General features: G+C 56.9%; 2 protein-coding genes across 7 annotated transcripts in view; both read right to left on the minus strand.

Annotated features, from left to right (window-relative positions):
- Positions 1–1,080: 1,080 nt before the first annotated feature.
- Positions 1,081–4,709, minus strand: CD79B (CD79b molecule). Of its 4 annotated transcripts, none has more exons than XM_009191001.3 (6): positions 4,540–4,706; positions 3,681–3,731; positions 2,433–2,747; positions 2,127–2,245; positions 1,777–1,818; positions 1,081–1,667 (listed from the first exon to the last, which is right to left on the minus strand). In XM_009191001.3, exons 1-6 carry the CDS (start codon positions 4,604–4,606, stop codon positions 1,569–1,571), a joined length of 693 nt encoding a protein of 230 aa, XP_009189265.2. In that variant the 5' UTR covers positions 4,607–4,706; the 3' UTR covers positions 1,081–1,568. The 4 variants fall into 4 exon arrangements, with proteins under 4 accessions (XP_009189265.2, XP_003913329.2, XP_021784104.1 ...); XM_003913280.4 differs by having other exon boundaries at positions 3,681–3,734; XM_021928412.1 differs by lacking the exon at positions 2,433–2,747 and having other exon boundaries at positions 4,540–4,709.
- A 5,821-nt stretch (positions 4,710–10,530) lies between these two features.
- The window catches only part of SCN4A (sodium voltage-gated channel alpha subunit 4), a 59,897-nt gene continuing 44,467 nt past the window's right edge, over positions 10,531–25,960 (minus strand). For all 3 annotated transcript variants that reach the window (XM_031657679.1, XM_031657680.1, XM_031657678.1), the window contains 11 exons: positions 23,486–23,962; positions 21,440–21,575; positions 20,667–20,821; positions 19,946–20,119; positions 19,109–19,231; positions 17,441–17,719; positions 17,087–17,140; positions 16,754–16,891; positions 15,818–15,922; positions 14,855–15,125; positions 10,531–14,023 (listed from right to left, as the gene is read on the minus strand). In XM_031657679.1, the coding sequence (XP_031513539.1) occupies positions 12,801–14,023; positions 14,855–15,125; positions 15,818–15,922; positions 16,754–16,891; positions 17,087–17,140; positions 17,441–17,719; positions 19,109–19,231; positions 19,946–20,119; positions 20,667–20,821; positions 21,440–21,575; positions 23,486–23,962 (3,135 nt within the window). In that variant the 3' untranslated portion in view covers positions 10,531–12,800. The remainder of the gene's footprint in view (positions 14,024–14,854; positions 15,126–15,817; positions 15,923–16,753; positions 16,892–17,086; positions 17,141–17,440; positions 17,720–19,108; positions 19,232–19,945; positions 20,120–20,666; positions 20,822–21,439; positions 21,576–23,485; positions 23,963–25,960) is intronic.

Here is a 25,960-nt window from a genome sequence, read left to right on the forward strand (position 1 = left end):
AACCCGGTTCCCTTCAGCAGCCCAGAGACTAGGAAAACGCAGGGGCCGCCTGGCTTGGCCCAGCCTGGTGCAGGGTGGTGGAGAGATTTACCTGAAACCGCAGGTGTGGGGGCCTTACCCACCTGCCCCACCTGGAATTCCAGAGGGAATTTGGTGAAAATAGGCACTTTTCTCACTAGTTCCCATGTGCTGGTCTTGATTCCCCAGTTAAACTGGCAGCTGCCACAGCATAGGGGCTCCCTTGCCGGAATTCAGAGCAGGAATAGCAGAGAGGCCTCGAAGGATTCCCTCCAGGGTCAACAGGAAGTGGAGCACAGCCTGACTTGGGAGGGAGGCTTTGCACACTCACACTTTGATTGCACTTGGCCTCCCAGCTGGGAGCTGTTCCCAGTACCTCCCACAGCTGGTGGGCTGGAGGGCCCTAGGGACCATTGTTGAGGACCCTGGGGCCATAGCAGACCTCCGATGCTGTGAAAGTCTGAAGGGGTCTCCTGGCAAAGAACCCCAAAGCTCCACTATACAAAGCTCTACTCTTCAGGATCTCACTCTTGATGGCTTTGCATCAAGCTTTCCTAGGCTTCCTGGGAGGTGGGGGTGGGGTTATTGTAGAGGCAGGGAAACCTCTACCCTCAGGGAGCTTCCAGTTTGACTGGAGAACCAAGGCCAGTGTGAGTAGTACAAGGCAGTAGCTAAGTCGCTGCTGCTAGGCTGGTCTGAACAGGGCTTGGACGGAGACCCGGGTGCTTTGGGAGGGCTTCCTGTAGGTGAAGGCAGAGCGGGACTCAATTGTTGCTTTTTGGCTGAATGGAGTGTGGGATGAGGGCGTCCCTGCTGAGGGGAAGGACAGGCCCAGTCACTGGCCAGCTGCTCTGGGTCCAGCTAGGGCCTGGCATGCAGCCCTGTTCCAGGGGGAAGAAAGGGGGGTTGTGACCACAGGCTCCAACTGGGTCTTCAGAGAGAAGGGGTGGCAGTCACCTTTCCCACACCCTCGAGGGCTCACAGGTGCCACATTCAAACAACAGAAGTACCCACATAAATGTTCCTATCCACCCCAGACCCATAAGACGCCGCAAGCCTGTGTGTGGTTTCTCAGGACACACTGTTTATTCCACGGGGGAAGGCACTGGAGGCCAGGGCCTCCCTGGGGTGGGAGCAGTTGCGGGAGAGGAATGATGTTCCCGTGGCTCTTCTGGGGCCCCGCTGGGTCCACGGCCCTTCCCAGGCTCTGCTGGGAGGCCTTTGCCTCCGAGTCCATTTGCGGGTTCTGGACCAGTCTCTGCCTCCCCAATCCCGTGCGTGGGGATGGATCCCCTCACAGCACCCCCAGAAGGCTGGGTCCCATCCATCCCCAGAGAACTCCCTCCAAGTTGCTGCCCTGTTGTCCTTCTACTCCAGGCCCTTTGGCAAGAGCTGGGGACCAGGGGCTGGAGATGAGCGGCAGCTCTGGTGGGCCAGCTTCAGAGGCCGGCTGGGGGTCCAGGAAAGGGGTTGGGCCATGAGCCAGGCAGCTCCGAAGCAGTCACTGAGGCTGGGGAGCCTGCACCCAGGCCGTGGGGAGGTCCTGGCTCTCACTCCTGACCTGGGTGCTCACCCACAGACCACTTCACTTCCCCTGTCCGCAGCGTCACTATGTCCTCGTAGGTGGCCGTCTGGTCAATGTCCAGGCCCTGGAGACATTAAGTGGAGCTCAGGCCAGGGCCACACCCCAACCACACCAGCAGATAGTGGCCACTGACCCCGAGGACTCAGAGCTGCTGGGCCTGCCCTGCTCCTTACCTCGTAGGTGTGATCTTCCTCCATGCCGGCCTTGCTGTCATCCTGGGGGCAGAGAGGGATGGTGATCAGAGTGTTAGCTTCCCCCAGCCCTATCCCCTGCTGGGCCAGGCTGGGGAGGGCCAGGGAGAAGGGTAAGGGGTCAGGAGTGAGGTGCATTCTGCAAGAACAGCTGAATGAAGGAAGGAAGGAAGGAAGGAATGATTGAATAGGTGAGCCAGTGGGCCGGCTCTGGGGACAGACTGGGCCAAGATGGCCACAACGAGAGCTGGGGAGATGGAGACCCTGCCTATGCCTGGCCTATGCAGTGGCCTCCTCTGCGGTCCCCCAAGGCTTCCCCCGCCCCCGATCACCTTGTCCAGCAGCAGGAAGATGGGCACGATGATGAAGAGGATGATCAGCAGCGTTTGGATCATGATGATGCCATCCTTCAGTGTGTTCCTCTGCTTCAGCTGTGCCAAAGTGCTGAACCCTGCGGGGACCAGGGGTGGGGTTGTGAGTCTGGACCACAGTCCACCTTTTAGGCCTGCAAGGGCAGCTCCTTCAGGTCCCAGTGGCTCTCCTGAGTGCTCTAGGGCTATGGCCATCTCCACAAGAGGCAGGCCAGGCTGGGGTGGGGGTGGACAGCTACAGGAGCGTCCCAGCCACCTGGCACACACCCATGACTCGCAGCTCCGTGCCGCAGCCCCGGTAGACCTCCAAGGTCTTGCTGCACTCCTGCTGACAGAAGTAGATGCCGTTGTCCTCAAACCGGATGTCTTGGATGATGAGGGTGGTGACAGAGCTGTTTTGGGTCTGATGCATGTGGCCCTGTTCCAGGTTCACCTGTTGGGGCTCCTTGTCCGTCTCCCGCTTCCGGAGCCAGCTCACGATGCTGAAGGTGCTGTTGGTCACGTAGCAGTGCATTTTCACCGTGAAGCCCCGTTTCCTGGCTATGAAACGTGGGCTCTGCCAGATCCGAGAACAAGCACTACCTGTGGGTGCCAAGGCCAGGCTCAGCATTCCGCTTGGCATCTTCCTGACTGCCAGCTCCAGCAGCAGGCCCCCGCCCTGGCTGGCACAGACTCCCTGGGCTTAGTCTTTGCTTTTCAGGGTGTGGGACAGGCAGGAGGCCGAGGTTGGAGTTAGGAAGCAGGGCCACGTGAGAAGCCGCGGCCAAGCTCTCAGACTCCGGCCCTTCCCGACTGCCCCACCTTCCCTTCGATTTTCCTTTAGAAGAGCTCTGGGACCTTGCCATTCCTTCCCATGCCCATTACAACAGCCTGACCCAGGCCACACCCCCAGGACCTGGAGGCCCACAGGCCTGGCCCCTCCCTTCACTGTGCTGCTCTGCACTGGCCTGAAATCCTCAGTCTCCCCCATTCCTCTGGGGATAAAGGCCAAATTCCTAGCCTGTCAACTGAGACCTTCCTCAGTCAACCCCCTCCCTGGCTGACTTCCCTCCATCATCCTCCTCTTCCCTCCTGCAGGGACTGGGACCACTTCTTGTTCCAGAACCCTCTTTCCAGCTTCGACTGCCTTGCTCTTAGCGAGCACTCCCTGGGAATCCCTGAGCCCCTCACATAGTGACCCTGCTCTGGAGGGCTCACCCGAGGCTCAGCCAGATCCCCAGCTAGACAGGCCCCGGGCCTGAGTCCTAGAGGAATCTGCAGGCTCCTCTGTTGTGACCCAGAGTTTAGCCCAGCCCTTCAGTGGCCAAGGCTGGAGAGCATGTGTCTGATGAAGATGACAGTGGGCTGGGGGTGGGGCTCAGAGGAGATCCTAAGGAGGCCTGGGGATGGGAATCCTGGATGGGGAGATCAGGCAAGGGTGGGAAGCGGGGCCACCTCCAGGACAGGGACCATAGTTGGACACAGGACATAGTCGGACACAACTTGCCCTCAGAAGCGGCAGGTGAGGCTACTGACCTTTGGAATTCGGGTACAGGTCCTCTGGTTTGGCTGCTGGCACTGGCTCAGCTGCTGGGTGGGAGGAAGTGGGCGGGGCCAGGTCAGGGCCTCCTCTGGCCTGGGCTGCCCCACCCCTGCGCACCCTCTATGTTCCCGGAGCTACTTCCTCCTTCCATGACAGCAGCTTCAAGACCCCTCGGTCCTTCCTGCCCCGTGGACTTGGGAGACAGGCATGGGGTGGGGGTACTGGAAGCCCCACCCCCAGCCCCCTTTCTGCCTTTGACCCTCAGGGTGGCTTTGAGCAGGCATCTGAATGAGACAGGAAGGACAGGGAAATCTCAGCATTTTGAGAGGCCAAGACAGGAGGATCACTTGAGGCTAGGAGTTTGAGACCAGCCTGGGCAACATAGGGACACCCTGTCTCTATTTTTTTTTTTTTTTAAAGAGAGACAGGAAGAAAGTCACAGCCCGGAGGCACTTTCATCTCCCAGAGAAGGGGACCACATTTGGATCTCGCATCTTCCAGGGTTGGGTTGGGACAGTCTCTCCCCTCCAGATCCCCAGGCAGTGCCCTCACCCTGTCTTCCTCCTGAGCCTAGTGCTTCCACCGTCCTGGCTGCTAACTCTGGTTTGCTCCTCATGCCCAGCTCAGCCTGACGCCCTCCAGGCAGGAGAGGGACTGGGGCCACAGACTCCTGAGCCCATCACCACGTGCAGCTGACACCCACAGACCCAGGCTCCAGGGCCATGAGAGGGAGATAGGCGGTGAAAGGAGAGAGACAGAGGAGGAGGGTGGAGCAAGCAGGAGGCTGAACCGCAGGGCCCAGACAGCTGGAGACGAGACCAAACCCCACAGGCCTCGTCCTGGGTGTTGTACCTGAGAGCAGCAGCAGCAACGCCACCAGCCAGTGGCTGGACACAGGAGACAACGCCAGCCCGGCCATGGTCACTGCTCCGTCCCCGACCCCAAACCCGTGACAACGTCCGAGGCTCCTTGGAGGAAAACGTGTAACTGCACCGGCTGTAGCCTGTCCCCTCCCCACCTCTTCCTCACCAGGCCCCTTCCTGCCATGCAAATTGGGACCCGGGGGAGGCACCAACTCTCCGGGGACCCTGGGGGAGGGCGGGCTCTTGTCAGCTGGGCCGCTAAGGTTTGGCGGTCGCCCAACTTGGACAGCACAGCTGGGGTTCTCTGCGGATGCCTCTGGGGGCCTCTCAGTCTTCTGGGGGCAGCCTGTGCTCCCCTCTGTCTGTGCTTGCCCCACCAGTGGTCATTCTCTGGGCCAGCCAGCCTCCCCTCTGCTGTCCGCCAGCTCCCCGAAGGGCTGAGCCCGGCAAGTCTTTATTCCCGGGCCCTGAGCGAAATAGGCACCTGTCCTATGAATGAACCTGAGCTTAGCTCCTCTGCCCTGATCTATCCCTCACCCAGCGGAAAGAGGAGCACTGAGGAAGGACAGGGCAGCCACAGACCCAGGTCAGGCACCTGGAGGGGCCCAGAGCAGAGCCTCTTGGCTGGAGTGCAGGCAGCCATGTTGGAAGTTGACCCTGTGGAGGATGGGAGCTACAGAGGTTCTGGAGCAAGAGCAGGCTAACTGTGGCAGCCACTGGGAGAAGATTCAGTCCAGGCCTTGGCAAGAGGCCTCCCTTCCTCATGCTGCAAAAGAGTCTGTAGGGGCTGCCAAAGAGGGTGGATGTAGGTGGAGACAGCTTTGCGAAAATCCACCAAGCAGCCATTGGGGGCTTCTTCAGGGAGTTCTTAACTGTGGGACTCTGAGTTCGTTGAATTATTGTCACAGGTCCAGGGGGTCTTGGGCAGGGAACGGGAACTGGTGTTGGGGAGCCCTCACGTCCTCCAGCTGTATCCTGCCTGTCTGCAGGGTGTGGATGGAGCTACAGTGCTCAGGAACTGATAGAAGCTCACCTTTGGGTCCCTGCCCCTGGGTCCAATGCAGCCCCTTCAGAGATGCCCTTGTGCAGGGCACAACCTGCACAACTGGACACAGCATGCTTGCAGACCTCAGCCCTGCAGCTGAGCCCTCTTTGATTTTCATGTTTCCTGGCAGCTTCTTTTTTGTCTCTCATCCTCGACCCCCAGGAGAAGAAGAGATGCTAAATTGTTGGTGCCCTCTGTCCACATCTCACTCTCCTCATGACCCTCCATTTTGCAGTTTGTGCTGGGGCAAGTCTGGATTTAGCGAGAAGCAGACCCACCTCCCATGCCGTGGTTGGAAGGCAGAGGGTCTGGGTGGTCCCTCTTTAGATCTTGGCCTAGGCCTCGGACCTGATAAGGTGGGGGCCACTCTCGAGGGGTGCAGGCCAGGACCTGAGCCACGGAAATCAGGGGCAGGAGGGTTAAGGTTTCATCCGAGGAACAGCCCGTTCCGGGCAGTCCCAGATGTTCTTGCTTGTTTCCAGATGTTCCAAATGAAAAAACATTTCTCTGAAAAGGTGTCAGATGTTCACTTCATGGAACAAACAGCTCAGAAATATAAACATCACCTGAGGTCAGCTTGGGGACCATGGGCCCCCATGCCAGTGAGAGTGGTTGGAGAGAGACTGACCCGGGGGAGTGAGGCAAAATCTGGGAGTCTCTTGGTTTAGGAAATACACTTCTGAGCCCCTGATGACAGATGACAGAGTCCTTCGTTAACTTTGGGGCTAGTGTCTCCCCAAAGTCGGGTATAACTGGGAAAGGCTTGGGGCACATGTGTTTGTGGGGTGTGTATGTGTATGCTCACACAAGTGTGTTGCCTGGGTCCTGTGGTGTGGGGCCTACTCAGGAACTGGTCCTAGGGCCCAGGGGACTGTAGGGGGCACAGAGGTTGGTGGGGGGCAGTTGGCATCCATCCTCAGGTGACAGGTGCACTAAAATCTCAGAAATCACCACTAAATAACTTATCCAGGTAACCAAAAAAACTACCTGTACCCCAAAAACGATTGAAATAAAAAATTTTAAAAAACAAGTGAGAAGCAGCTCCGGCTCCAGGGAGGGCAGACGCACACGCATCCCGTGGACGGGGATGCAGATGTGGCCTTTGGGCTTCATTCCCATTCATGCCGGGCAGGGATCTGTTTTCAGGAGGGGCGGAGGCAGCGGGGGCCCCACCACCTGCAGGGTTATTTGTCACATTTTGAGCCGTGCTGTTCCCTCACTGGTGACAACAGTCCTGAGCCCCATCTTGGGCTCATGATACCCTTTTCTTCCCAGAACAGGAGGCCTCGCAAGCCTACCCCCGCCTCTGCCCTCGGCTGCCCTGGGCTTCACATTCTGACATCTGACGACACCTCCCTTTCCAGGAAGGCAACATCAAAATAAGGAATGGGGGCCGGGGTCGGGGGAAGGGACAAGGGGCTCAGGGGGTGGGGAAGCAAGAAGGCAGCGATCCCCAGCCACCCTAGGATGCTGGGAGGGGGAAGAACCTCAGAGAAAGAAGAGCTCAGACCCCTGCCTCCTTCTCCAACCCAGGTGTCCTGGGTCTGCTGGGCTGCTGTGACTGGGAAGAGACCTGCTAAGAAGGACGTGGGTTTGAGTCCTGATCCAGCAGTGTGGCAGTCAGGAAACCTCCTCAGGTTACCAGTGGTTCTCAACTAGGAGTGGCTCTGCCTGCCCCCGCGGAGGGAGCATCTGCACATGCCTCAGGACAATCGTGCTGGTCTCAATGACCGGTGGGTGCCCAGGGGTGGGAGGGGCATTGGCTGGCAAAGCAGAGGTCCCTGCCCCACATGCCAACAGCACCCATGAGGCAACACCCATTCTTAACCTCTCAGTAGCCAAGGTTCCTCATTTTCGTAAAATAGAAATAAGCCCAATAGTGCTTTTTTTTTGCTGTTGTTTTCTGGGGTTTTTCTGAGACAAGATCTTGCTCTGTTGCCCAGGCCGGAGTGCAGTGGTGCAATCTCCATTCATGGCATCCTCCGCCTCCTGGGCTCAAGTGATCCACCCACCTCAGCCTCCCGAGTAGCTGGGACTACAGATCATGCCACCACACCTGGCTAATCTTTGTATTTTTTGTACAGACAGGTTTTATCATGTTGCCCAGGCTGGTCTCGAACTCCTGAGCTCAAGCAATCCACCTGCCTCAGCCTCCCAAAGTGCTGGGATTATAAGCGTGAGCCACTGCACCCGGCCCCAACAGTGCATTCTTCGAAAGGCAACTGTGCACATTGAAGGCCATCCTGCATCTGAGGTACTCGGTGAATGTGGCTGACAGCATGCCCTGAGGAGGGCGAGGAGTGGCATGGATGCCTGGCAAGGCGGGTAGCTGTGCACTGTTGTCCCATGTTGTCTCTGTTTCTCACCCAACATGAGGCCTTTTTTCTTCCACCATTCAAGGCTCAAGGGATGTGTGGGCTTGAGCACCCTGCGCTCTGCAAATCTTTCTGTCCCTGATGCCAGAGAGGGCTCCAGGTGAGGTCTGGAAGAACTTAAAGTGAAAAGAATATCTCCAGTTTCATTTCTAATAGAGCTTATTTGGATCTTCTCTCTTTTCTTGGTTAATCTTGCTAATGGTCTATCAATTTTATCTTTCCAAAGAACCAGTTTTGGTTTTTTTTTTTTTTGAGACGGAGTCTTGCTCTGTTGCCCAGACTGGAGTGCAGTGGCATGATCTCAGCTCACTGTAACCTCCGCCTCCCGGGTTCAAGTAATTCTTCTGCCTCAGCCTCCCAAGTAGCTGGGACTACAGGCGTGCGCCACTGCACCCAGCTAATTTTTGTATTTTTAGTAGAGACAGGATTGCACCATGTTGGCCAGGATGGTCTTGAACTCCTGACCTCATGATCTGCCCGCCTTGGCCTCTCAAAAGTGCTGGGATTACAGGCATGAGCCACTGCGCCCGACCCAACTTTTTGTTTTAATTGATCTTTTGTGTTGTTTGTTTCAATTTCATTTGGTTCTGCTCTGATTTTTGTCATTTCTTCTCTTCTGCTGGGTTTGGGTTTAATTTGTTCTTGTTTCTCTGGTACCTTGAGGCATGACCTTATGTTGTCTATTTGTGCCCTTTCAGAGTTTTTGATGTAGGCATTTAATGCTATGAACTTTCCTCTTACCACCGCTTTTGCCGTATCACAGAGGTTTTGAGAAGTTGTGTCATTATTATCATTCATTTCAAAGAATTTTTAAATTTCCGTCTTGATTTCATTGGTAACCCCCAAATCATTCAAGAACAGATGAATTTCCATATATTTGTATAATTTTGAGTGGATTTCTAGTTTTATTCCACTGTGGTTGGAGAAGATACTTGACACGATTTTGATTTTCTAAAAGATACACGCACACGCATGCTTTTAGTGCACAATTAACAATTGCGAAGATGTGGAACCAACCTGAGTGCCCATCAGCTTGTGAGTGGATAAAGAAAATGTGGTATATATACACCTCTTTATGGAGTATGACTTAGCCGTAAAAAGGAGCGAAATAACATCTTTTTGCAACAACCTGGATGGAGCTGTAGGCCATTATTCTAAGTAAAGTAACTCAGGAATGGAAAACCAGATATTGTATGTTCTCACTTGTAAGTGGGAGCTAAGCTATGAAGATGCAAAGGCACAAGAATGATATAATGGACTTTGGGAACTCAGTGGGGAACACTGAGGGAGGGGTGTGAGATAAAAGACTACATATTGGGTATAGTGTACACTGCTCAGATGACAGGTGCACTAAAATCTCAGAAATCACCACTAATTATCCAGATAACCAAAAAAACTACCTGTTCCCCCAAAACTATTGACATAAAAAAATTTAAAAAAACAAGTGAGAAGAAGCTCCCACTCCAGGGAGGGAAGACAGCACCCTGAGGGCACTTAGACAACCCCGTAGAGACTCTGCAAGGTGGAAAGTGCCGTAGAGACAATGGAAGGACACAGTCGGGCAGCCTGAGGGCCCCTCCTCATCCCCTACACCAGTGCTATATTACCTCAGGACCCAGGAAGAGAGGGTACAGAAATCCTGAAAAGAATTAAGTGCTTACTTATCTGGAAGAATACAGCCCTGGGAGTCAGAAGTTGTTACAGAAAATAAAATTACAGGCTGGGTGCAGTGGCTCATGCCTGTAATCCCAGCACCTTGGGAGACCGAGGCAGGAGGATCACTTGAGGCTAGGAGGTTGAGACAAGCCTGGGCAACATAGCAAGACCCCATGTCTGTAAAAAAACATCCAGATGTGGTGGCATGTGCCTGTAGTCCCAGGCTCAGTCAGGAGGCTGAGGTGGGAGGATTGCTTGAGCCCTGGAGTTCAAAGCTGCAGTGAGCCATGATTGCACCACTGCACTCCAGTTTGGGTGACAGAGTGAGACCCTATCTCAAAAAAAAAAGAAAGAAAGAAAAAGAAAATTACATACCAGATTATATTTCACTCTCTGGGGGCTGTGGGCTAAACGTGCTGCATAAGAATATTCTTAGTCACAGGTCCATGTGACCCTGGGCTATCTGGGGTCAGAAGTCAGTCCTGGGGTCAGTGCCTCTGGGGAGAGGGAGAGGCTGTGCTGTGTGCCCCACAGGCACCTTGAGGCCTCTCAGAGGGGCAAAGAAGTGACGGGGCCTCCAGAGAGGAGGAGCTGGGGACACAGAGTCCCAATGTGGATCACCCGGAAGAGAGGGAGTGTGGTGCTGCCTGTTGTGGGAGCCGGGTCTTGACCCCTGATCCTATCTGGTCTTTTGGATTCCAGCTAAGCGGCTTTTGTAAGGAGGCAGGAGAGAGCTGGACTGGGCCAGAGCAGAAAGCTGGGGCCTCCTTATCCTGCCTGGCCCCCTGAGAAGCTCCGTGTCTTCCACGTTTGGCTCCAATCCCCGCGGACCCTTTCTGCTTCTCACTACTCTCAGCCCCCACCCACATCCACACACTGACACGCAGAAGGGAGAAACCACACACCAGAGGCACCAGGGAGGGTTTATTGTAAGAACTGTACAAAGGAGCCCACCTGCTGGCCTGGTGTGGGACCTGTTCCCCACTGGACCGGGCAGGAATGGGCGTCTGTGTGTAGGGGACGGGCCACAGGCAGGGAGAGGCCGGACCCGGCTCATCTACTCTTCCTCTGCAACCTGCACACAGTCCGAGGAGAATATCCAATCAAAGAGATTTCTGAGGCTCCAGGGGTTGTGCCAGCCCAGGGTCCAGGAGGGCAAGGCAGAGGGGCAGGGTGCCGGGCAGGGGAGGCCGTCCCCATTAGACGAAACTTCTGAAGGAAGAGATGGAAGGAGTGGAGGCCTCCTTCCATAGGAGAGACATAGGCGGGAGGCATGGAGCAGGGCTGAGGCCATGGGTGTGACGATGAGAAACAGGAAGGGAAGGAGAGGAGCTCACCGGGAGTGAGAGAGAGGGCTGTTCAGGCAGGACCGGGAGCAGGTGAGAGAGCATGGTGGACAATAAAGACAACTCTGGCCCGTAGGCATGGCATGTAGATGTGCACACACACACACACACACACGTGTGCACACACACACAAGCACACATACATGTCTTGTTTTGAAGGTTTTGCTGCTTCCTGAATTTTAATCAAACTTTTCATGAGAAACAAGAAGAAAAAGAAGAGGCACTTAGGCTAACAGAATGCCCTGAGTACACACCTTACCATACGCATTCACAGTCATCCACAGGTCCACTCTCCCAGACACGGGAACACTCCCAGGGACAGGCCTGCACATTACGACACACCAGCCATACTCCATGGACCTTGAAACACTCCAGGGCACACTGACACACATATATACAAAGACACCCAGACACACGTGCATAATGCAGGCACCAGTACACAGTGGTTCACACACACATGTACAGTCACGCACTTGAACACACACACAGCTATACACACAGGCCTACAAGCATACAAGCAGACACACAGCCACAGGTACATACACAGTGAATAAATCCAGTGACGCCTGAGCAGGTCTCTCACCCCTCCTCCTCTGGACACAGCCTCCGTTCTCCAGGAGCCAGCAGAGGCCTGGCCCTGCCATGCCCAGAACCACAGTGCAGAAGAAGTGCTTTTTCAGGCCACAGGAGGTTGGAAGGTTGAGCCTGAGCCAGTCGGGCCTTTCCTGCTGCACGCCCCAGGGTCAAAATATCTAACCTGAGCTAAACTGTACATTCTTAGGATCACTTTGAGGAGAGAGGTGGGAAAAATGAGGAGAGAGAATGAGACAGGCCTGGCGAGATGAGAAGGGAGATCTCTGAGGCTGGATGAGGCTCCTGGAGCCCTGGTGGTGCTCACGGAGGAGTGAGGCAGGGAGAGAGGGAAGGGGCAAGAATCTTCTTACTGAGCAGCAGGTCCCCGACCCCCGCTCAGGTCTGGATGCTCAGGCCATGTGCAGCGATCCAGCTGGCAGGACCCAGCCTGTCTCACCCGTGCTTCCTAGAAAAGGACAATTCCCAAGTGGCATCCTTCCTTCTGTTCTTCCCCTAGGGGCCAGCCAGGGGAGCTATGGACCTGGATATGGCCTGGGAAAAGGTTTCAGGAGTCACCATCCCAGCCCAAAGCAGCAGGATCCAGTGGCCAATCAGGTTTTGAGGCTTGAGGAGCTATTTCTGAACCAGTCACATTTCCCTTGTCCAGGGAATTCCTGAGCTGGCCTGGTGGGCGAAGTTGCGCCCCAGAGTCAGAGCGGGCGGGCTGGCAGTGCCCTGGGGTTAGGTGTCTGCACTCCCTGAGGTTAAGACATCTTTGTCTGGGCTGGGGCTGAGGGGTCTGAGCCACTTCCTGGGGAGAGGCCAGTGACCCTTAAGACTCTGGTGATGGGGCAGCAACTGATGGCTCCACCGCAGGCCAGCTCCTCCCCAAGTGAGGGGCAGCGAGCGATTCCAACGTTCTGATCTCCCCCAGGCCAAAAGGAGGGGCGACAGGGCCCAGGAGGAGGTCAGAGCAACTTGAAGGTTAAATCATGGAGGCAGGGGCCTCAGGCCCAGCATGGAGCCCCTGAGTGCAATGCCCATTTCCCATGGTCTAGAGACACAGGCGCTCGGGTCTGGAGATGCAGGCGCTTGGGCCTGGGTGTCAGCCCCAGTGTGGCCAAATCCTGTCCCCCATCAGGGAGCCAGACGCAGTCCCAGAACCAAAGCCCTCCTCCCTCACTCTGTGTGCAGGCACCACGGGGGAGCTCTGGGGACTGTGCCGAGACTCAGAGGGCCACCTCGATGCTGCCTGCTAGACAAGAGACTCCTTGACGCCTGGGCGCACTATATGCCCCGGGGGAGAGGTGGGAGGCTGGGCAGTGTCTGAGGGGCTGATGGGCATCAGCCCCATAGTGGGTATGGCATCCCCTGCCTCGCCCTTCTCCTCTGGGCTCTGCGAGCTGCTGTTCCCGTTCTCGTGGCCATACATCTTGCTCATGGTGTTGGCAAGCAGCCCCTCCTTCTCAGGGGCGTTGTCCCCGCTGCCGTCGTGGCTGTGGCGGTACATGTAGGATGCCTGCTTCACGGAGCGCTGTAGCAGGTGCCGGCGGTAGGCCCTCTGGATCTTGATGGCGCACACCTCCTCGTGCTTCCTCTTGAGGGTGGTGGTGATGGGCTCGTAGGACACCTTGGAGGGGTTGGCTGCCATGAACTTCTCCTCCATGGTCTGCTTGAGGGCGTCCATTTCCCCAGAGTCACCTAGGACCTCTTTGGTCAGGGCAAAGAGGATGTCCAGGCAGTGGATCTTGTCCCCCGGCACCATGGGCAGGTCCAGCGTGATGAGCTTGATCTTGTTGGGCTTGGCAATCCTCAGCGGTTCCTGCAGGGTGTCCACGAAGTCCGAGAGGCGGCTGTAGGCAATGAACTGGGTGGCATCCGGGTCGAACTTCTCCCATGTCTCGTAGAACATCTCAAAGTCATCCTCACCAAGGGGCTCGCTGCTCTCCTCTGTGGCCACGTTGAAGTTCTCCAGGATGATGGCAATGTACATGTTGACCACGATGAGGAAGGAGATGATGATGTAGCTGCAGAAGAAGCAGATGCCGATGGAGGGGTTGCCGCAGTCACCCTTGACACTGGTGCCCGGGTTCTCCAGGTTGGGGTCACAGTCTGGGGGCCCGCTGTTGAGGATGGGGTTGAGGAGCCCATCCCAGCCAGCCGACGTGGTGATCTCAAACAGGCAGATGATACTGTTGCCGAAGGTCTCGAAGTTGAACATATCATCGATGCCCGACTCCTTCTTGACATAGGCAAAGTTGGACATGCCAAAGATGGAGTAGATGAACATGACCAGGAAGAGGAGGAGGCCGATGTTGAAGAGGGCAGGCAGCGACATCATGAGGGCGAACAGCAGCGTCCGGATGCCCTTGGCCCCACGGATCAGTCGCAGGACACGCCCGATCCGCGCCAGGCGGATCACACGGAACAGTGTGGGTGACACGAAGTACTTCTGGATCAGGTCGGAGAGTGCAAGGCCTGCGGGGAGGAGCTAGTGAGGACGCTGCCAATGGGGAGGGGAACCCGCACAGAGTGTGGGGAGCATGCGGGGCTCAGGGGGCCCATCCTGGTGTACTCTGCTCAAGTCTCAGAACACAGCCCAGATGACTGACAGGTGAGGCTGGGCTCTCCCACGGGTCTTGGGGCCAGGAGCTGCAGCTTTGTCTTGATGGAACTGGAGGTGGGATACCCTGAAGTGGGGGAGGGTAAGGTCCATTCCCAAGTCTGTTTGCAAATGCCACTGGTGTGTGTGTGTGTGTGTCTGTGTGTGTGTGTGAAAGAGACAGAGACAGAGAGAGAGAGAGAGAGAGGGAGAGAGAACAGCTGTGTGACTCTGGGTATGCCACTTCACTTTTTTGTGCCTCAATTTCCTTACCTGTAAAATGGGAACAACAGTTCCTGATCAAGACATTGTTATGAACCACAGGTGAGATAATGCCTATCAAGCGCACAGCACAGTTGATAATAAATGGCAGCTAGTTTCTATCATAAATACTCGCATGACCGTGCACTTCTCAGTGCACACAGACATGGAACCATCTTTTACACTTTCGCTCAGTACGTAGGCACCGGAATGTACGTCTTCTGGTCAGTCCTGTGTCCGGAGGTGCATCCATGCATGCATGGGTGATGATCTGCCTGTGCACACACCCGTGTACCTTTGAGCACTGAGAGTGAATGGCAGGCACGCACAGGCGTGTGTCTGGGTGAGCGTGTGAGGGTGCAGGGGCAGGTGTGTGCGCATGAGGATAGATCTTCCCGAGTGCCTCAGCTCAGTGCTGCCCTGCCGGCCCAGCCTGCCCCACTCACCCACAATGGACAGGATGACGACCACGAAGTCGAAGATGTTCCAGCCGACGGTGAAGTAGTACTGGCGCAGGGCGAGCATCTTGAGCACGCACTCCCCTGTGAAGATGATGATGAAGATCATGTTGATGTTGTACAGGATGTCCACCTTGAGCTGGCTCTGGTCGTCTGTCTCCACCATCATGGTGACCATGTTGAGGCAGATGAGGATCATGATGGTGATGTCGAAGGCCTGCTTCGTCACGAGGTCATACACCATGCCCTGGATCTTGTTCTGCAGCATGGGTGGGAGTGGACGTGGGGGAGTCGGGGTGGCCAGGCCCAGACAGGACATGGACAGGCAGGAGACACAGGATGGCACCACAGCATGACAGAGATGACAGAGACAGAGAGAGAGAGAGAGAGAGAGAGAGAGAGAGAGAGAGAGAGACAGAGAGAGAGGAGGTATTGGGAGTTGTGGTAGAGTCAGCCAGGGGAGGAAGGGTGACCTATCCGATCATGATAGGTCTGGGACCAGGTCATTTTACGGGGTTAATGGTCCCTCCTCCTCCCCTGGGGACCCCCTTGAAGGTCCTCCAGATGCTCCTCCCCTTTCTCCCAAAGTCATTGCTCCTGGGGAGGGTGTCTGGACATCCTCCTCCTTCCCCTTGTGGGAGCCCTTGCCCCAGGGGCCACTGGGGTCCCAGGTGGGAGGCAGATGGGCACTGAGGAGCTTCACAGGGTCAGGTGAGGGTAAAGCAGCCACTGGAGTTTCACGGACAGCCTCTGTGCATATGGTGTCTCTGTGGCACTACAAAGAGGCATCTCTCCCTGCAGGTAGACCACGTCCCCTGCCCCCGGGGTGGGCCTAACCTCACCCAGGGACACAGCCTGGTGGGTGGAGGGCAGGAAAACTTTTATCCCCATCAGTCCCCTAGTAAGGAGCCTGGCACCACACACAGGACAGGGGGCCCAGAGGGGAGGTACCTGGGGCCGGGGAATTGGTTTCTGAGGCTTCTTGGAGCCAAGCTTCTTCATGGCGTTATAGTATTTCTTCTGTTCCTCCGTCATAAAGATGTCTTTCCCTCCAAAGTATAGTGGGATATGGCTTGTCAGATTGGGGTGGGGTCCCCCTTCCTGCCTCCAGGACCCCCCACCTCAGGCACCACCTATAAGGCAGCCCCCGCCCCTGTAGATCGGCCTGGAGGAAGGCAGAGGGTCAGAGATGGAGGGACAAGGGGAGAATGGGGGACCGAGGAGAAGGGAGGGAAGGGGAGTGGGGATCAATGCTGTCTTGCAGTCTGTTTCTGGCTACTTTTCATCAGTATCTTGCTGAGCCCTACAGTAACCTACAGGGCAGGTTGTAGCAGCCTCTTTTTTTCTTTCTTTTTTTTTTTGAGATGGAGTCTAGCTCTATCGTCCAGACTGGAGTGCCAGTGGTGCAATCTCGGCTCACTGCAACTCCACCTCCTGGGTTTCAGTGATTCTCCTGCCTCAACCTCCTGAGTAGATGGGATTACAGGTGCCTGCCACCATGCCCAGCTAATTTCTTCTTCTTCTTTTTTTTTTTTTTTTTTTGTATTTTTAGTAGAGACGGGGTTTCACCACGTTAGCCAGGCTGGTCTTGAACTCCTAACCTTGTGATCTGCCCACCTCGGCCTCCCAAAGGGCTGGGATTACAAGCGTGAGCCACTGCACCTGGCCCAGCAGTCTCATTTTACAGATAAGGAAGCCAAGGTTCACGGAGGCCAAGTCACTTGTTCAAGACGGCCTGGTGGGACTGGGACACAAGCTACCTTCCTGAACCAGCAACCTGGTAGGTGCTCAGGCAGCATTTGTGGGTTTGCACAGTAGAGAGTGGACAAGGGAGGGAGGAGGAAGGTCCTGCACGGGGAGGGCCCGGGGGGCTGGGCTGATACTCATCTTCTTCTTCTGCTGGTTGAAGTTGTCAATGATGACACCAATGAAGAGGTTGAGGGTGAAGAAGGAGCCGAAGATGATGAAGATGACAAAGTAGAGGTACATGTAGAGGTTCACCTCGTACTGCGGCTGCTCCTCCTTCTGTGGAAGCCACAGGGTGGGACGGCGTGGGTGTGCACGCTGGCTTCTCCCTGCCCCCCACAGCCCTGAGGGCAGGACCCATCCACCCCCAGGACTGCCGGGTCTCGGGGACAGAATGTGCTGCCGTGTCTCCCTCCTGTCTGAGTCCTCTTCCCTGGCTCACTCACCAGCCACATCTCAGCGACCCCGACTTACCTCCCGGGAGTCCACGGCTGCATACATGATGTCCATCCAACCCTTGAAGGTGGCCTGAGAGAGTGTGGTTGGGGAGTGAGCCGGGGGGCTGCTCCCTGCTTTCATCATCCATGAGTTTCCCTCCCCCGCCCAACCTGGTCCTCCCCTGCCAGAGGCCACCTGCCAGAGCCCCACTGGGCAAGCATCAAATAAAGACCAGAGGGGTCTAGACACTGCCTGGGGGCCCCCCAGCATTGGAAGCAGGGTGGGCGGTCCCCTAACAAGGAATGACATTGGAGTTGGGTACAATGAGAGGGACCCGGGTGGGGGGCACCTCCATCCAGGTTCCCGGCAGGGGTGGTGGGTCACACTCACCACCTGCAGGAGGGAGAGATAGCCCAGGCCCACGTTGTCGTAGTTGACCTTGACGTTGAGCCAGCGGACCTGGCCCGTGTGCATGAGGCTCTCGCACTCAGACTTGTTGTTGACCTCGGAGATGTCGAACCTCTCAGAGGTGGTGGTGTTGATGCAGTAGTAGAACTTGCCAGCAAACAGGTTGACACCCATGATGCTGAAGATCAGCCAGAAGATGAGGCAGACGAGCAGCACGTTCATGATGGAGGGGATGGCGCCCAGGAGGGCGTTCACCACCACCTGGAGGCCAGGGGGTCCATTGCCAGTGCCTCTCCCAGCCTCTGAGAGAGGGCTCCCAATCTCCATGCCACCCAGGGGACCAGGCAGAGCTGGGCATTGTCAATTAGGGAGGGCTTCCTAGAGGAGGGCTGACCTGCTGGGCTGTGTGTGTGTGCAGGTTGGGGGTGGTGAGGGGGAGGGGGAGGGAGCTGCATGCCTGGTGGTCAAGAGGGTTCTCTGCTTGGCTGGAGCCATCAGCCCGGAGTAGGGGTGCTGGGTTTCTCTGGAAGCAGCCTGGTCATGGGTCACCAGGCAGGAGACAAACACTCTTTGCTCAGCCCCCATAGGAAACTCAGCTCACGTGACCCAGCCCCTGCTCATGGGTTTTCAGCTCCAGAGCCCCAGACACAGGCACAGAAAAGAGGGCACCAGGGCCTTTGAAGCAGCAGGAACTCTGGGACAGAAGCCCCGTCCCCACCAGCCTAGTCACGCAGCCCACCCGACCACTGCAGACTGGGCTGGATCTGAGACCCCTCTCTTTTTACGGAGGAGCTATTTCATGACCTCCAGAGTGGGTGGCACAAGCCCGGTGTGCCCAGGGGAGCTCTATTCCTGGTTGGGGCACCGACCAGCTGCGTGGCCACAGGCAGCTTGTTTCCCCTCAACGGGAGGGCTCTCTGGCTCTGGGGGTCAGAGGGCCCAGCATACGGCTGGCCTCTTGCAGGGACAGGAAGGGGACGCTTGGGTGGGCTCGCCATGGCTTCCGGATTTGCAGAAATTTGTCCCGCTGGAGCAGGTCTTGCTCCCGGCAGACCTCTCTTCCTGGAGAAGTCCCATTTTTCTTGCCCAAGCCCTGTGTTTACCTGTCACTTCCGCTCTCCAGGGCCTGAGTGGATCTTCCCCAAACTGACCCCAAGCTCAAGGGCATGGCCCCAACCGTGACGCCAAGCTCATCAGTGGGGGGTGAGGGGGAGGCTCAGAGCCAGGGTGCAGGCACCTTGTTTCAAAGCCCTGGATGGCTCAGTCTGAGGCTGGGGAGGGCCACCCATAAACCCATTCATAAACCACCCATAAACACCACATAAACCTGCCTTCCTTCCTCCTCTTCCCTGGCCGTGGGGCCCTCCTGGGTGCTTCTGCAGTCTCTGCTCCCCCCAGCTAGTGGCAGAGGTAAGCTAAGGGCGGGTTGGATCAGGGGCTGAGGGCGGGAATGGGGCAGGCAGAAGATGGGCTGCGGGGAGGACAGCTAGGCGAAGTGGGGGCCAGACCTGGCCTCAGGCAGGACCGTTGGTCCAAGCTCTCTACCTCCCTCTGGCGGTGGTTGGAGTATAGACAGGCACTCTCCACCCTGCACTGAAGGTGGCCGGTCCCCCATCCCCAGCCCACCCCAGAGGCCCCTTCAGCACCCACCCTCATGCCCTCGAATCGGGACAGTGCCCTCAGGGGACGCAGGGCCCGCAGTGTCCGCAGGGATTTGATGGGTCCCAGCTCCGAGTAGCCCAGCCAGTTGGCCACCAAGCTGATGATGGAGACCTGCAGGGGAGGGGTGGGGGGTCACTGTGTGCAAGGCCCCAGCCTCCCCTCAAGCCCAGGCCACAGGGGTCTTCCTGGACTCAGCTCCTGGCTGTCTCCCTCAGATCCCCTCCCTAGTGGGTGGTTCTGTCTGGTGGGAAGAGCAGCTCTGGCACCTGTCCCAGTACCTGTAGGAGCCTGGCGACACTTCAGTGATGTCATCAACTAACTGGGGATGACTGAATAGGAGGGATGGTACCTGACTCCTTCGAGAGGCCTGTGAGCGCATCTAAGAGGCTAAGAAAATCCTCCATTCCTGGTTGGGTGTGGCAGCTCACGCCTGTAATCCCAGCACTTTGGGAGGCCAAGGTGGGAGGACTGCTTGAGCCCAGGAGTTCAAGACTGGCCTGGGCAACATAGCAAGACCTCATCTTAAAAATAAATACATAAAATGTATGAAGTAAGAAACTCCTCCACTCCTATTGGCAGGGATAGTAAGTAGTCCTCCTGCCTGCTGTCCTCCCACAAGGCCTCCTTCCCCTAGAAGAAGGGAAGGCCTCCCAGTCCCTAACCCCTCCCTGGGCAGCTGTGTCTGAGAAGGGCAGTGCTGATGGAGGGTCTGACTCTGGGGGTGGCCTCGGGCAGGTCCTGCCCTTCAGGGCCTGGGCTTCCTGAGGTCCCCGCCACATTGACAGCCTCTGGATGTAGCTACGGGGCCGGCGTGGGGGGACTCACATCCACGATGAGGAAGTCGAGCCAGCACCAGGCGTTGGTGAAGTACACCTTAAAGCCGTAGGCCACCCATTTGAGCAGCATCTCCATGATGAAGATGTAGGTGAAGACCTTGTCAGCATATTCGAGGATGGTGCGGATGACTCGCCGCTGCTCGATGTAGATGTCCTCGAAGGCCTGGGGGCACCAGCACCACGAGGGTGGCTGGGGTCCAGCAGGCTGGGGCGGCAGCCAGGTCCCCTGCCCTGCTCGATGCTGCTGGTTCCCAGGGGTCTGCCGTGGGGGCCCAGCCCAGGGGACAGACTGTCCGCATCTCCTAGACTCCCACCACCCATCGTGGGGATAAGCGCATTTCCTAGTGGGGAGAATCCCTCAGCCCTCCTTCCCCAAGCCCAACAACAGCAAATTGCAATCATCTGCTGGGCAGGTCCACAGTGACACATCTTCGGTCCTGCGCCCCTCGTTCCCAGGGTTCTCCCGCCTCCTCGTCAGCAGAGATTGCACAAAAGTCAGCGCCCAAGTAACAACGGAGGACCTCTGCCGTGTTAAGAAAGTCAGCACATCCTGTAACCTATCCTGGAAGCACAGCGAGTTCCTTTAGGATTCTCAGGGTTTGGGACTGACCAGGGTATGGTCCTTTCTGTGTGTGGAGATCGGGAGCTCCTGGAGGACCTGCTGCGGGCCTGGCCCCTGCCTCTGCCCCGTGCTCCCAGGTGGTGCCTACCAGAGCCCCGCTGCTGAGCAGGATCATGAAGACAATGAAGGTCTCGAACCAATTGTGCTCGACGATCTTGAAGCAGGCCCTGCGCAGAGTCCACCACTTCTTCCCGCGGCCCTGAGAGATGTCCACGTAGAGGCAGGGCCAGCGCTGCACACAGGCTGATGGGGGACGGGGACAGGCACCACATCATGGGCCTGAGGTTGCCTTGGGGTGCACAGTCAGCACCCTCCCACGGCGTCCCAGGATGCCTCTCTCCAGCTCCCAGACGCGGGGCCCCCACCTCCTCCCTCACCCAGCTCCATCTGGCTGACATGGGGGGCTCAGGGCCTCCCTCCACAGCCGGATCCAGCATGTGACAACGGCTTGCAGAGGAAAGGCCTCCTGGCCCCCAGCCCCGGTGCTGGCGCTCTCAGCTGCCCCACTCCCCACCTCGCCCAGGCAGTCTCCACCCTGCACAGCCCAGCAAGCTCTATGGACAACGACATTTCTCCAGTGCTGTGTCCTGAAGGCCTTGCTCCCTGAAGATGGAGGGGAGGATCTCAGGAGCTGACACCCGCACTCTTGCACGTTCGCTCCAAGCTAGGTCTGCACCAAGGGCTCTGCACAGATCTTGCGCCACAGCTCTGGGCACGTACTGCCACCACCCCTAGACACGTGAGGCACGGGGATGACCAGGCAGCCCCAGGTTCATGTGCTTTTGGCCCTGGTGTAGCCTGCCCCTTGCAAGGGCTGCAGGCCTGGGGGAGACACCCAGACGAGGTGGGGGGTGCCCTCACCCTCGGTGAAGCACTCCTCAGGCTGCTCCCCCTCGGGGTTCTCCTCTGCCTGCTCCTCAGGGTCCTCCTCAGGGGGCTTGTAGTCAGCTGTGCTGCAGACGGAGGAGTTCCCATCATAGAGGGGCTGCGGCGGCTTCTGCAGAGGTCACAGGGTCACGTGACATCTGGGTCCCTGAGAGACCCCCTCATTCTCCCACCAGATGGGGCAGGATGGAAGACAAGAAGGGAAGGGAAGAAGAGAGGGAGGAGCAAACTTATTCATTCATTCATTCATTCATCCAGCCCTGGATGGTCGAGGAACCATGGGGACATAGGTGGCCCTGGTCATGCCCGATGGCACTTACATAAGGAGTGGAGCGGGGCTGATGCCTGGAAAGGAATGGTGAGGGCATGAGGACGCATGTGAAGGACTCAGATGAGGGAGGAGGCGGGGACCCTGGCCCGAGTGGGGGGTCTGGGAGGCGTGGGGGGCCTGAAGGTAGCTCTGAGGGGGCAGGGGTATGAAAAGGGGTCAGGATGGAGCCAGGCTGTCACAGCCCTCAGAGCATGGGCGTGTGGTGCCCCTAGCGTCTGAGCTTTCCCACCCCCAGGGTCTGTTTGGCTGAGGAATCCAGAAAGGGTGGAAAATGTTCCCCAGCCAAAGCCTCCATCCCATGCCAAGGGAACTTGATCAGTGTTGGGAGCGGGAGTGGGGGAGGCGGGTGCTCCAGCCGGGCCAGGCCTCCTCCCACCTCCTCCTGCTGGGCCAGGCCAGCTTCCCTGCCCCAGCCTCCACCCCGCAGGGGACCCCTTCAAGGCTGAGGGTGGGGCCTCCGAAGAGAAGGAAGAAGAGGGCAACTTGGGGGGCAGCTCTGTATCCAGAGTGGTGACCAGAAAACCGCCATGGTGGTGGCGGGGGGGTCCTTGTTTTCAGTTGACAAAAAGGGAGACTGAGGCACAGAGTGTTAGGTCAGCCAGGGCATTCACTGAGTTGCTTGCCCCGAATGTGCACCCAACTCCCTAAATCCCCCTTGGAGCTGTGCTCGCCCTCCTTGAACAAGTCCCCAGGCCCTGGCCCTGGGGAGCCTGGGACTTTGGTGCTCTCCAGCTCCCCTGCCACCTGAGTGCCTCATACCGAGGTCTGTGCCACAGTTGCCTGGGTATTTATAGCTCATAGGCACTCGGCCCCTGGTAAGCCAGCGTGCCACATATTTGGGGGGAATAAGGAGTCAAAAACTTTCAGGGCAAAGTTCATTAGGCTCAGGCTGATGGTGCAGGGGTGGGCAGGGGTGCCCGTCCTAGCGCCTGTACGAGTCCTTTCCCTGCCAGAGCTGGACAGTGGGGAAGGGGGCTCAAGACCCAGGTAGGGTCCCATCCTCAGCCCCAGCTGCTGGGGGTGGCCACCACTGCGTTCCTTTCCCTTCCTCGCCCTTGCAGTGTGGGGGGTGGGGAGGGGCATCTGAGAACAGCAGCATGCCCCCAGCGTGGTTGAGGGGTCAGGGTTCCTGCCCGAGGCTTCTGCCCTCCTTGTCCCCAACTCTTGTTGGCCCTGGCTCCTCTCCTGAGTCCGCTGCCTGGATCTGGCACTTTGGCCCACACTGGGAAGTTGGGAGCAGACCCAGGTGGGGTCTAAACAGAAATAGAGGGTAAGCGTGAGGACTGGGCAAGGGGCCTCAAGCCCAGAGGATAACATGTAAGAGAGGCCTCTCAGGTCCTGGTCCTGGAGCTGCAGTGCCCAGGTAAGAGCAGCATGTCCAAGGGCACCACCTGCTGGTGAGAGGGACCCAGGTGTTGTTCTGGTCCAGGCATGAACCGAGAGAATCAGGGTTTCCGGACAGACAGGGCTGATCATCAAACCACATCAATAACCATAGTGACAGCCGCCACTCACAGGGCACTGACTGCATGCTTTACATACAGCGTCTCACATAATGCTCACAACAATGCCATAGGGCACCACCCCCATTTTACAGCTGGAGAAACGGAGGCTCAGAGAGGACTTAGGACTTGCTCCAGGTCACAGGAGAATTTGAAGCTGGGTCTGTCTGAGCCCCGGCCCTGGCTCACCTTGCTATCCTCAGGCTCCGAGAAAGTGTCTGTTTCCTCCTCGGTGGGCATCTCCAGGTCAGACTCCTCAGAGGCGATGGGCACCTGTATGGTCAGGTAGGGGTTGTTGATGAAGTTAAGGTGGTCCAGCTCGATGCTGGATGGTGGGTCATCAGCCAGGCTCATGTGGTTCAGGATGTGACTGTCCTTCTTCAGGTCCTCCTCGGGCGGCTCCTTCTTCTCATCCACGGGGGCAGTCTCCCCGGCCTCTCCAGCCTCCCCGGCCCCGACAGTCTCCCCGAGGCTGAGCATGATGTCCTTGGGGCTCAGGATCTTGCCATGCAGCAGCCCCAGGAGGAAGGCCTTGGCAAAGCTGATGCCCAACTTGATGCGCCCGATGGCAATCTGCAGGTTGTTCATCTCACCGTCCTCATCCGAGGCTGCCAGACTGTCGGCGCTGAAGGAGCTCAGCAGCAGAGCCAGGAACAGGTTCAGGACCTGGGGCATGGAGTCAAGGGGAGCCTCACATCAGTCCCCGGGACCCAGAGGGTGCCACCTTCAGCCAGCACAGGGGTCCTCGGTCTACAGATCCAAACGACCACATGTTGGGCATTTAAAATGCCACCTAAGAGGTGCTCACAACTGCCCGTGGAGGTGATGCTTATCATCCCTTCTGCAGTTGGGGAAACTGAGTCTTGGGCTTCTGAGAGGACTCTGCTGCCCAGGGCAGAGGCAGGGTTTAGGGAGGCCTGCTGGGGCACAGGGACTCTCTCCATGACTGTTCTTTTTTTTTTTTTTTGAGATGGAGGAGTCTCCCTCTGTTGCCTCCAGACTCCAGGCTGGAGTGCTGTGGCGTTACCTCGGCTCACTGCAACCTCCGCCTCCCAAGTTCAAGTGCCACCATGCCTGGCTAATCTTTGTATTTTTTGTAGAGATGGGGTTTCAACATGTTGCCCAGGCTGGTCTCAAATTCCTGACCTCAGGGGATCCGCCTGCCTCAGCCTCCCAATGTGCTGGGATTAGAGGCGTCACCACCATGCCTGGCCCATGACTGTCCTTTACCTCCACTTCTGGAGGATGCAGAACAAAGAACTGGGCTCAAGTCGCCGAGCTTCCAGGACTTACTGGGAACCTTTATCTTTTGTGCCTTCTTCTCCTCCTCTGTTAAGTGGGACTATAGACCCCGCGCTCCTGGTGTGCAGAAACCTGGCCCCTGCTACTCTGGAAGGGACATGTGACCTACTATTTACCCTCTTTTCTCCTCTTGGGGTTTCCGACTCCATCTATTGTGGTTCTTGTCCCACATCCCTAAGGAAAGAGACTTAGGAGACTACTGCTCTTCCCCCCCAGCACCCCCACCCACTTTATTTTCCAATGGATGGACATTTCCTGAGCCCCTGTCACTGCATGAATGGCCTCAGGGAGCTCACAGCCCAGCAGAGACAGAGAGCGGATCAGACACATGCAATACTGTAGGTTTGGGTGGCAGCAGAGACTGGAGTGCACAGCTTTTGGAACCATATTGCAGGGCTCTGAACCCCAGTTTATTAGGTGTGTGCTCTGAGGCAAATTGCTTCACTGTGCTGTGCCTCAGTTTCCTCATCTGTAAAAAGGAGATTATGCCAGTGTTCCTTCCATTGTTGTGAGGATTAAAAGATCAATACAAGCCCCGGCACGGTGGCTCACGCCTATAATCCCAGCACTTTGGGAGGCTGGGGCGGGCGGATCATGAGGTCAGGGGATCGAGACCATCCTGGCTAACATGGTGAAACCCCGTCTCTACTAAAAATACAAACAATTAGCTGGGTGTGGTGGCATGCGCCTGTAGTCCTAGCTACTTGGGAGGCTGAGTGAGGTAGGAGAATCGCTTGAACCCAGGAGGCGGAGGTTGCAGTGAGCCGAGATCACGCCATTGCACTCCAGCCTGGGCGACAGAGTGAGACTCCGTCTCAAAACAAAACAAAACAAAACAAAAAACAAAACAAAAAAAACAAGCAAGAAAACCCATCAATACAGGTAGAGCACACAGTAGGCACTCAACACATGTTGGCTGTTATTATGTTTGAAATAATAGAAAGCTATACAAGGTGCTCCAGCCTGGCCAACATGGTGAAACCATGTACTAAAAATACAAAAATTAGCTGGGTGTGGTGGCACACACCTATAATCCCAGCTACTTGGGAGGCTGAGACAGGAGAATCACTTGAACCTGGGAGGCAGAGGTTGCAGTGAGCCCAGATTGCACCACTGCACTCCAGCCTGGGTGACAGAGCGAGACCCTGCCTCGGGGAAAAAAGAAAAAAAAAAAGAAAAGAAAAGCAAGCAAGCTATACAAGGTGTAGGGAAGAGTGTGGTGAACTCTGAGGCCAGCTCAGCATTTTATAGATGAGTAAACTGAGTCCCAGAGAGGTGGCATGGCTTGCCCTAGGACACAGAGCATAGCCAGGACTAGAACCAAGCTTCTAGTCATTGTATAACTTTAGAAGGCATCATTCA

This window comes from Papio anubis, chromosome 17, assembly GCF_008728515.1.
Source record: "Papio anubis isolate 15944 chromosome 17, Panubis1.0, whole genome shotgun sequence".
NCBI classification, from domain to species: Eukaryota; Metazoa; Chordata; class Mammalia; order Primates; family Cercopithecidae; genus Papio; species Papio anubis.

Bases quoted from the DNA above. Each gene is read 5' to 3' on its own strand.
- CD79B (XM_003913280.4), bottom strand. From the start codon at position 4,606: ATGGCCGGGCTGGCGTTGTCTCCTGTGTCCAGCCACTGGCTGGTGGCG. The intron at 3,735-4,539 runs GTACAACACCCA...CCTCCCACCCAG, and splicing joins GTTGCTGCTGCTGCTCTCAG to CAGCTGAGCCAGTGCCAGCA. The intron at 1,668-1,776 runs GTAAGGAGCAGG...TAATGTCTCCAG, and splicing joins AGGAAGATCACACCTACGAG to GGCCTGGACATTGACCAGAC.